The sequence below is a fragment of the Hyalella azteca genome, unplaced genomic scaffold, assembly GCF_000764305.2.
Source record: "Hyalella azteca isolate HAZT.00-mixed unplaced genomic scaffold, Hazt_2.0.2 contig8861, whole genome shotgun sequence".
Classification (NCBI taxonomy): Eukaryota; Metazoa; Arthropoda; class Malacostraca; order Amphipoda; family Hyalellidae; genus Hyalella; species Hyalella azteca.
The window spans coordinates 86372-98391 of NW_025938944.1; the positions used below are offsets into that span (position 1 = coordinate 86372).

Below are 12020 nucleotides of genomic sequence, written 5' to 3' on the forward strand. Positions count from 1 at the left end.
TGCTCGCCAGTATATTGTATTGCTCGCCAATATATTGTATAGCTCGCCAAAATATTGTACTGCTCGCCAGTATATTGTACTGCTCGCCAATACATTGTATCGTTTGCCAATATATTGTATAGCTCGCCAAAATATTGTACTGCTCGCCAGTATATTGTACTGCTCGCCAGTATATTGTACTGCTCGCCAATATATTGTATTGCCCGCCAATATATTGTATTGCTCGCCAATATATTGTATGTCCCGCCATTGTCCGCCAGCAGGCGGGCAGTCGAGGCGTGTCTCGCAGTCACAGCGCCAGCGACCTCCTGGATGCCGGCCTCTTCAGCGCCCCCGCCACCGCCGCCACCGCCGCCGCCGCGCTGTCCGCCAGCGTCAGCAGTCTCACGGAGGGCCAAGCCAGGGGCGCGGCAAGCCGGTATAAAGGTAAGCCTTACAGGCTGGTGTCAAGGGTCTTCTCTAGTCGGTATTAAGGTAAGCCTCTGCAGGCTGGTATGAAGTTGTTCCTAGTTTTTCTAGCTGCGACGGCATACAAATTGGTGAAAAATATAACTCAGTACTCACTGTGCACAGTGAGTGACAGAGAGCGCATTTCCTTGTCCGTCCGTGACGTGAAGTCACGGACGGACGTAACGGACGGACATGACGAGCACAATTGCGCCTTTTTTCGATAAATGAGAAAATACGCTAAAAAGCCTAGAAGAAAACTGGCTTGTTGCTAACCTTGAACTTTTTCATTATATCTGCTAAATTATAGCTCCAGTCACCTCAATAATTGCTAAAAAAAGCTTGCGTATAATGATAATAATATTCGTATTATTGATAACATTATTAATTATGAGCTAACAAATGTTTCTTGCCTAAATAAATTTCGATCTGACGTCGCAGTTGACAGCTGCGGCGACAGCAGCAGCAGCAGCAGCAGTGAAGGCACCCACGTCAGCACTACACACGTCAGCAACATCGTCGTCAGCGCTGACCCCGTCAGGGCTGACGAGAGGGATGCCTTGACGAGGCTTGACGAGCTGTCTCGTCGCCGTCGAGATGACCACGAGCAAGTATGTGCTTCATTTAGGAAATTAAATAATTTATATTTTAATCATAATAATATAATAATTATTATAAAAATATCAATATATTTAATAATAATAATAATTATAATTGATATTATTGAAAATAATTGATATTTTCATTTATATTGATATAATTGATATTTTTTATTATAATAATATAATAATTATAATGAAAATATCAATATATATAATAATAATGATAATTATAATTGATATTATTGAAAATAATTGATATTTTTATTTTAAATATATTGATTAAATTGGGGTCATATTATCTCATTCTATTGAATGAAATAATGTCTCATGTTTCTATCACATCTATTCTTATCTTTTTCTATTTGTTGGCTGTAACATTTGCTTACTCGCTTTATTTATGTGTATAAATGCCACTGCACTTGAACCAAAAGAATATAATTGTAGAGATGATCGTTAATATTTCATATGAATATACATAAGCATACTATATTATTATTCTAAACTATATTACAAAACTTACAAACTGTACTATGATTGATTGTAGTATTTATGTGTTATTTTATGTATATATTATATCTGTCTCTTATACACATCTAGATGTGTATAAGAGACAGTGNTGTTGTAGTATTTATGCGTTTTTTATCTGCAGACTGGCAGAATAAGCGAGGCTGCAGAGCCGCAGCTGCAGATCGTAGACCTGCAGCTGCAGCGCATCAGGCAGCACCAGCGCCTGCTGGCAGAGCAGGAGCAGCTGCTGCTGCACGAGAAGACACTTTATGCTGTAAGATCTATTCCTTTAAATATATATATAATATACGTATATATTTATTTGAATTTATATATATTTATATTTGAATTTATATATATTTATATTTGAATTTATATGTATTTATATTTGAATTTATATATATTTACATTTATAATTGTATTCTAGGAAAGATATTTTCTTTGTAATTGAACGTTAATAAGGCAAAAACATTTTTGCAATGGGCTTTTAACATTTTCATCCCTTAAAATGGAGGCCCGTTGTGCTTTATTTAGTTTTTAAATGTAAAGTTTAGCAAAATTAGAGCTTCAAATAACGGACTTCGGAAGATATTTCCCTATGCAACATCAATAATTAATATCATCTTGACCTGTTATGGTATCGGTAATTTTATGCGGCATACAAGATGATGACTCCCTTATCATTATTATTACCATTATTGATATATTAATATTATTTTATACGAGCCCTCGCAGCCTTTGCACTAACAAGCTTGCGTGTGTCACGTTTCACACGTTGATGGAACTTTACGTTTCAAAGTATTGAGTGAACCGATACCTGAATGCAATGACCAATTTACCACACACTGTATTAATCTACTACTAACTAGACTATTTAAATCTGGTAGCAGCACCTCCCTTTGGGCGTGCTGAGACTTCTTTATTTATTCAATATAATTGCCGGCTGGTATTCAGGGGGTTCGGAACAGTTCGATAGTGATCCTGCAAGTTGAGTAACTATTGAAGTTTTCGCCAATAATTTCGTTACATTGGGAAATTTATCGGTTAGAATTAGAGACATTTTATTCGTAAACGTTCATCCATCCAATTGTGAATTCCACGCAAAAAAGTATCTAGGTATGAATTAAACTGCATCAGTAACCAAATTTTATTGATAGCGATTAATAAAGTGTGTTCGGGAAACATTCATTGTGGTCTTAATATTAATTCACTCGTAGGTATAGTTTTTCTGCGATTTTGATCCCTGTCATATTATTTACATCAATTCTATGAATAATTTTTGTTGTTAGATTTGCTTGATATTGGTATTTCATTCATGAAAATACCCTTAAAAAATACCCTTGTATTATATAAGCATTGTAGACGTGTGTCTCATTTGCGCCTGAATAGTTGTAGCTTCAGTGGTTATTCTCTTAATTACAGAGAACGTGCATGAGACGAGGAAATCATGTCGTTATCTGATTCTTAATCTCGTTATCTGTGACAGATCCTTCACCTGTTCTGATACCCGATAGTTTGTCATTGCCGTTGTGGTATTTGAACATGAACACATTAACTTACTGTATCCGTTTATTATCAATGTTCGAGACCAATGTATTCTCGTCTAAAATAATCTTATTATAATTGGTATTGAAAATTAAGACAGTTTTGAATTTTGCCACTGGTTTCGTAACAGGCACTTATTGCCTAAAATATTCTCTCTATATAAAATAGCACATTTGTCAAAGATTCAAGGTATTAGCGATCATAAACGATGTTGTTTGAGAAGATCGTGTCTCAAGCACATCATCTTATCGCTTTGATAATTAAAACAAACATTTTCCGTGCGTGACAGAACGCGGATGCAGTAAATGAAATCTTTCTACTGGCCTGTTGCAAAGAAAAACTGATAAGTGTCCTGCGACAGCATTTTGATCGTAGTCAGCGGCTGAAGAGAAAATGAACGATGTTTTTCTTATTTGCAACAAAATATCATAATTTTATTTTATAATTGTAAACTATCATGTTTGACAAGCGGATCAGGATAAGAGATTTATTTTTATATACTATCAGTGACGACGAGAATTTATAGTAATCCCTTGAACTCTTTACCTTATCAAGGTAAAGTACTATAGGTAGTCCATTGATACTAAGTACTATAGTCCAAGTACTACAGTCCATTGATCAGGTATAACTTAGCCAACCAAATATATGATGATTAAATTCTTTATGTTCCGATGAAGGTTGTTTGTCGCAAGAATGTGATTACTGACTAGTGATTTTTTCGCTAACAAGTCATCAATAATTATAGTCTTACGACTGAGTCTCATACTAAATCATTAAGTAGCTGGAAGGCTTATTTTGTTCATAGATTGAGTAGTGTTCTGCTTCTCATTTGTGATAAGATGCCTTAGATGCGCCTTGCATTTTTTATCAGCTCCTTATCATTGAGCAACATCTTTCTTTATCTCGATGTTATCTGCCTGTCGTGTACGAGTTAATCTCAATGTGTCCGCTCAGTGGTCATTTTCATACAAGTGTATGGTGTTGTCTGTGTTGGGGTTCTGTATTTGTGTGAATTATTACTTATGTTTGAAGTCTCCTTCTGAAATTCATTAGCAGTTGTGATCGTCGATGTTATTTAACACATGTGAGTTCTTAATGAGTTTTTTTTTCTTGAAAACGCAAAGTTCTCTGTAGAAACGATCGGCATTTTAACTGCCCAATAGATTCTAATAGATTACGGCGCTCGATCTCGTGCTGAATATTAACTTAATTTTATCTGCGTGTGTACCATTTGAAGCTGACTATTCTTATTGGGATTGTAGAGATTTTTTAGCATCTTGGTTGGGAGGATAGATTTCTTGATCTTCAAACATTCAAACGTTACTAGAATATTTGACTTAATGGCGCTAGAATTGTTTACTAGTTCATTTTCACCGGTACCGAGTTTCATATCTCGTACTTCCCCGTAACAGTATATTCATTGCTCAGAATGATTTCATATGATTCTTGGATATATATACCACTAGGTATATATATATCCTAGATATATATACTATTACTAGATATATATCCTACTAGGTAGGATATATTATGCCACTAGCAATTAGGCAAGTAGGGTCTACCACCAATAGGGTTGAGGTAATGAAAAGTTAGTTGGAAGTTTCCGGACTATCTGGCGATATCTTCCATTATCTCAATGTGATTCCCTTTCAAGATAGGAAATTTCATCGATTACATCTTGCATTTTCGTAGTACAAAGACCGCATGATTTTTAGATAGGCTAATTACTCGAAAATTGCTTGCTTCGATGCCGGATCGTTTATATGATGATGCCATATTCATACCTTCGATTCCTTTTCTCAATTGTTCGTATGTATTTTCTTTTACTTCTTGAAGTTTGTTTGTGTGAAATTATTTTTCCAGTTCTCTCTGCTTAATTTTGTTCATTTTTGCCGGGTAATTGTTATTCAGTAGGTTTCCAGTGATTTTACATTTTCACGTCAGTATAGATTTTTTTATGTATTCTATGTTCTTACGGCACAATTGGTCGAGTATTATTCTATTGCTATTAAATCACAACCAAGATTAATTTAGCAAATCATTTTATCGTTGACAGGACCGGCATCATTGTTCGCCTGGCGGTCAGTTGACACACTTCTCCACGAGCGACTCAGACACCCTCTACTCACACGCTCCCTCGAGCAGCGTGTCTTCCAGTGGGTCTCCATCATCAAGTTATTCCAGTGGCAAACACACTTCACGTATAATAATAAAATCCTGCCCTCCTCCGCCACCACTTCGGTCAGGGTCACACGGCTTGGACGGAATCAGTTCATTGGACTTGAAGTCTTCGTGTCATCAAGGTTGCTCAAGAGCATTGTCCAGTCAAGCGTGCTGCGATAGTCCCCCTAAGTCTCGTGAGTGCAGTCGCTGCCGTGTCTCGTCACATCGTCAGTCTCCTCCTTCATCACCATCCAGCAGCAGCGGCGTGTCGTGCTCGTCTCATACTCTACAATCTTCGTCTACGGTCTGTCGGTCTAAGAGCTTCGACGCACTGTCGTCGCATTTACACGACGATTCCTCAGCTTGGGACTGTGTGTCGTCCTGCGATTCTAAACCTTATTGCAACACAACGCAGTCACAAAAAGGCAACGGCAACATCCCACCAGCCCCACCTGCGCTTAACGGATTGAACTTTTCTCGCCCGTCCACCCTCCTCAAGATGAGCGACAACGGCTCCGGGTTTGCGACCCCAGACGCTGAACACCGAACCAACCTCGCAGCGGCGCTCTCGGATGTCGTCAGCAGACGCAACGCTGAGGTGGGTTTGATTCTTTGTGGCAATTCTTTTTGTTGTTAATTGTCACGTGCGTTGTTGTAGGCATCTGATCAGTTGTTTAGAGCATGATCATGTGCGTTGTTGTAAGCAGATATTTAGCTGTGTATAGCATGATTAATGATTATGTTCATGAAATTTTATGTGTTTTTCTTGGACTTGGAAACGAAGCATTCTCGCTTCCGTTGATTAACGGCGCTGCAAAACTGGGCAATTATCATTGGTATTCGGAAGGCATTAATAATCAGATATATCACTAATAAGTACAATGCTTTAAAAACAGCAAAATAGTATTGAAATTATTGAGAGACAAAAGAGATACTGGAAAGTATACGTCGTAATAATATAAATTTTTGCAGCTCTCATCTGACGCGGCAGACGAAGGCGAACGCGCTTTAGCCTTCGAAGCTAAAATCGATGCCCTGAAGCGCGAGAAGCCGCCTGCGGTCAACCCTAAAAGGCTGCAGCATGAAAAGGTAATCAAAAATTAGCTGGAACAATTTCGGACTGCTTTTATACTCAAATTTTGAATGCAAATATGATCATTTCTTCGAAACAGTCGAACCTTTTTACAGGCACGTAACTTTTTACAGATAGTTTAAACTTGGTGTAAAAAATATTTCTATGCTCCAAAGATTTTGGAGTTACAGATCCACAGAATTTTGCTAAGACACGGTTCAGAAATTCAGTCTTAAACTATTGAGCCTAATGTAATATTTGTATTTTCCAGTTATAGCCTGATTTATTTTGTCCGTTATTATGAATTAACACAATAGATTTTACTATTGCAAATTCATTCAGACCGCTAAAAAAATGGTAATTTCAGTTAATGGAAGAGTTGAAGCAGAAGCGCAGTCAATTATTCGATGGAGAGGACCGCACCAGATCCATCTCGCCGACGTCATCTACCTCTAGTGAAGTACGGTATTTCGGCGCCGCTTCCTCAAAAGTCCCAAGTTCCACCAGCAATGGGACAACTGTCGTGTTAAATACTTCCACACAACCAAAGACGTCCCCTACTTCTACGGAAGTACGAAATTTTGGTAGCACTGCCTCTAAAGCCCCAGGTTCTTCCAACGCTGGACCAAAGATCGCTCCAAACACCTTGGCACAACAAGGGAACACCAAGAAATCGACCTCTTTTGTATTGAAGCCCGTCAAGCAAGTAGAAATCGTAGAGAAAAGCGTTCCCAAGCCCGCTAATAGTGAGCCAATTTCTTCTAAAATTGTAAATAGATCATCGACTACCGTACAAACCCGTACGCAAACAGAGACTGTTGCTCTTAATCGTCCTCAGGAGAAAAGTGTCAGTGATGACGTCATGAATGGTGATGACGTGAGCAGCGCTCGTCATTTCTGGAAGAAGCAAGAGAATGTGAAGAAACCTTCGTCTGTGCCGAATAGACCCAAAGGCAAAGCAGTCCTGCAAGCAACTGCGTCGTTTTCTGGCTTGAAAAGTACCGTTGAAAGTTCATCTTCTTCTCCGGAGAATAAATCAAGTCCGTTCCCAGTCCTATTGAAAAGTATCAATGCGACTCCGACCATCGAAGAAGACGTGGAAAGTTCAGAACCTCAGTCAACATCAACATCGCAGCTCATCAAAAACTTCAACAAAATCGCTTCCTCGGCCCCGACTAAAACCGCACCTGAAAAGCCAAAAGCTGTTATCATCAAAACAAATACCACAACTTCCGAGGAGGTTAAACGCAACACTTTGGTCATGACTTCTGGGCCATCCATTGACAGAACGCCGAAGCTCGTTTCCACTCAGGTATCCTCCACTTACACAATAATTCCACCCCCTCCTTCTCCCTCTCCTCCAGCCATCAATGATTTTTCGAAAGAAATAAACCATCAAATTTTCCACAAACCCTCTTCGTATTCTAATTCAGGTAACACGTCTAAAGTTTATGTTTCAATCAACGGTAACGACTTTGAGTCGCCAAATTCTAATTACACGTTTGACATGCAGTCGGATACCATCCATTCAAAGTCAAATAGCACTACTTCATATGCTAACAGTCACTTTTCCAAACCTGATATTGATTATTCTGAAATACCATTTTCTGAATTACCACCTCTTCACTCTACCAACTTAGACTTGACTATTCGTAACGTCTCTCCTTCTGAATTGATTATTCCCGAGCCTCCAAGTTCCACTGCTGTTTTAAGTCCATCCGAAATTCCCAGAGGAGTGCCTCCCCCACCTTCGAGTGGTGACGTGAGTTCTGATTTTGGTTATGCATGGTGCATGTTTTTGTTCGCCTCAGGCAACTACAAGCTGACTGAGATTCTTCAGTTCTTATTTCGGTTTCACTTCGGCCACATCAAAAATTAGCTCATTTCGAATTCTGGCTGCTCTCGGCCACAGATGATCAGACTGATAACTTATTTCACATTCTACTGCACTCTGAGGTTCTTCTTTCCAACTTGGTTTTATGTTCACTTTATTTAATTCTTGTAATCATTATGATCGGACTTGCGTTGTAGCTTTTCTCCGCGTTTGTTAAGCATGTAGAATTACTCTGTTTATCTTTCGGTCGGTTTATGACACGGGATGATCCTATTTACTTTTGGTAAATTTTTGGTTCTTTGTTGACTCTCATTCTCACTCTCTTAAAAATTCTTGTCATGGTTAGCATCTAACTGCAGGCGACTTCAGTTATTAATAACCTCAGATTCTACAGGGCTAACATTGTTTATTTTCCTCCAAGACCTCTAACAATTTTCTAAATTCGTAATAAATTAATACAATGCATGATTTACATTGTCACTAGGCAATTATAAATTCTAAATTTCAGTTCATCGTATTATTCTTCTTACAATTTGAGTTTTATAGTTAATAATGGCATCATTAGTTTTTGTTTCTCTACTTGCTTTAAAATTTCAATAAAATTTATTTTTGTTTTCATGACATAACATTTCATAACAAGTCTCAATGATAAATACGTAAATTAGCTGCTTACAAATTTTGCAGAATTTTTCTCCGTCTTCTTTAAAAATTACATACTCGAACTCTTGTGATTTCGGTAACAGTCAATGTTCCTCGTCATTTTTTATTATTTAAAAATTGTAGGTTTGTAAACCTAGGATTTCCCCCCTTTATATTTCATTAATTAAGTCACGATGACATGCTAGAACTATTCAATACATTTTTAATGGTCATTTTCTCTTTTCTCGCCATCTATGCGATCACTTATTGCAACACAAATATTTTTATTGAAAACTGAGAAGGATCTCGGTATGAAAATTTCATGTTTCCTTTTTTAAATAGTTGAAGTCATGTTTTTCTGAATTTCTCTCAACATGCCTGAAATATGCGTTTTAAATATTTTGCAATAGTATAAAATTCTTATTGAAATCTTGAATTTTTTATTTACTCTCCAATTTGAAATTGAGACTATATGTTCAAATCGATGGAAACATCTTCTTTACATCATTATTTCTGTTGTGTCATCATTATTATTCTGTTCTGTTTACCAGCACATTCACGCTTTGCTAACTTTAGATTGAATAGAGTCAACTTTATTCGGGTTCCTCCTTTCTATCATTGAAATTATAGAAGAAACTTTTACTAGATATGCACATACACGGATATTAATGTATATTTTTCACTACAGAGTTGGAGCGAACGTTTCGAAAGTCGCTTGCATCCCGCTGACAGCAGCACTGCTGCTGGTGCTCCGCGACCGGACATGGGGCGCTCCGTGTCCACCGAATACAAGAACATCTTCACCAAGATCGACGCGAGCGGTAACAAGCCGCTGGTCTCCATCAATACATACGGATCATGAATATTTTAATGCTCTTGTAATGAATGCAACTGATCGCTCCTCAGATGGTGTATGCTTGTTGTTAATGTACTAAAGATCGTAGATTTATATATTCTTTTTTCAACTCCATCAAGGCAAATCACATATTCAACATGATTTATTGGACTTGCTCTAATTTTCTACCGCCCAAAACACATGTTCGTAACATGTAGAAAGTTTTTCGTGACTAATAACTTTTTGTCGCTTCGTCCAGTGTCTTTACTACGCATACTTCCAGTCCGAGTCGCGTTCATTCACGTATATTGATGTTCCTGATACCCAAGCCTTACATGAAGGACATCACCGTTTCGGCTCAGAGCCAAGCAGCTGATGGAGGTTTGCTGCAGGACATACGACGGCCTGTCAGTTGCTGGCTCTCCCGAAACAAACCTGCTGCTATGTTTGAGCAGAATAAAACATGTTGCTGAGTTTGAGCTGATGCAAACGGATTGCTGTGGCTAGCAGAAGCTAATCTGGGGCTGTGTTAGAGCTGATGCAAAGCTCTTGCTCAGTTTTCGCTACTTTAAAATTGTTGCTGTTTTCGTGCTGCAGAAAATTTGTTGCGGTGTTCGAGCTAAAGCAAATTTATGGTTGTGTTCGGCCTGAAGTGAATCTGTTGCTGTTTTCTTGCTGCAGGAAATTGCTGCGCTCTATTTGAAGCGGATATGTTCACCTTCTCTTATATCTCTTGAATCCTTTTGTATTGTTTGTATATTGTATTGAATCCTTTTAATTATTTAATACAAACTCTGACTCTTTCAAAAGACGTAGAGATAAAACTAATTTAGGGGTTAATACACGAATCACAAGTAAAATGGATTTGATTTGAATTTTTTAGTATCTCACTGATGTGCAAGTTTGTTTCTGTTCGACCAATGATTTAAATAAATACAGAAAAGGCTTCACTTCATATTGCGATTTTAGTCTCCCTGAGCTAACGCTAATTATTTATTCATCTCCGGGAAATCGTTTCTTGCACTTTAATATTGAAAATTAAGCCTGAAAAATGAAGCGCTTTGTTACGTAAAAAACTAACATTTGGAATGAGATGCTCCAGGTACAATATTTGAAAAACAGTGAAAGAAATAAATTTGGAAATTCAGTGAAATATTTTCTTTTAATTAGTTTCTACGCTAAGACTTTGACTTTGTCCATATTTTCCCATAGGGGCGTTTTGAGATTTTTTCTTGTATGATATTGTTTGTAATTCTAATCTAAGGTCATTCAATATATATGACTGCATATTGTGGAGTTTAATTAACGACGAATTTGTGTGACCGAATAAATACCGATACCAGTGAATTTGTCATCTAATGAATTATAATAGTCATATGTACATACCACCCTACGTAGAATTTTGACTAAAGGATTTTCCAGTGACTGACGTTCGTTGAGTATAAATGAGAGTTTTATATAATCTTTGAATCAGAAAATATAGTAGTGCTATTGTACATTGTGTACTTTATTACTGTACCGCGATGAATAATCTATAATACATTTTGGCTTGAAACCTATCTTATGTGTTTAAATAATTCGTTGTTTATGGAAACGTTGCGAAAAATACTATGTATATTGTAAAGTATTATTTTACCGGTGTTATGTTTCATTCAAAATTGGATAATTTGGCCACTTTACGATAAAGTCAAAGTTAAAAATAATATATTGGTACCACCCAATGTATGCAATTATGTTTCACTAGCTTGCGGACGAACTTGCTCAATTTTGATGTACATTCTACTATTAAACTTTACAAAATATTGCATTTGTTACGAAACGTAAACGTTCAAAAAAGCATTTACGTGAGATTGAGGACATTGCCGACGTTTGCTGGTCTTGAAATCGTCGCTGCTTCAAAGGTGTTACTCTGCACGGTTAGGTTTTATTTATAAAAAACGCGTACAAGAAAACATATTTTCCATTTTTTTATTTTCTTTTTCAAAAGTTGCATTGCCTAATTCGTGTAATCAAATTTCTGCTCTGTTTAATTTAAATACAGTCTTTCACGCACTCCATTGCTTCGATATGCGAGTGCCGGCCTAGAGGGCAGTTTTGTAATGACTACGCGTCTGATTCACTAACATTTATTCGAACAGAATATATTATTTGTGTTGTTATCTTCTTTTTATTCTAGTTTCGGAGCCGTGTTTTAACCATGTTTTGCAGTAGCCACTGGCAACGCAGTATTTTTCTTATGTACACAAGGTAGTATGTATGTATGTATGTATTCTTGTAGCCAACATGTTCTGTTTTGTTAAATTATATGTTTTTTTTGTGGATACACATATTCAGAAGACTATACTTGAAAAATAATTCGTATTAATTACCCATGAG

General features: G+C 37.2%; 1 protein-coding gene across 1 annotated transcript; it reads left to right on the plus strand.

The window, feature by feature from the left end:
• The first annotated feature begins 1495 nt into the window (after window positions 1–1495).
• On the plus strand, window positions 1496–9757 carry LOC125178320 (endochitinase A-like). Its single transcript, XM_047881806.1, has 6 exons — window positions 1496–1501; window positions 1699–1830; window positions 5158–5862; window positions 6237–6353; window positions 6704–8098; window positions 9498–9757. Exons 1-6 carry the CDS (start codon window positions 1496–1498, stop codon window positions 9669–9671), a joined length of 2529 nt encoding a protein of 842 aa, XP_047737762.1. The 3' UTR covers window positions 9672–9757.
• The last annotated feature ends 2263 nt before the right edge of the window (window positions 9758–12020 follow it).

Coding starts and splice junctions, on each gene's coding strand:
- LOC125178320 (XM_047881806.1), top strand. Junction 1,831..5,157: donor ACGAGAAGACACTTTATGCT/GTAAGATCTATT, acceptor TATCGTTGACAG/GACCGGCATCATTGTTCGCC. Junction 5,863..6,236: donor TCAGCAGACGCAACGCTGAG/GTGGGTTTGATT, acceptor AAATTTTTGCAG/CTCTCATCTGACGCGGCAGA.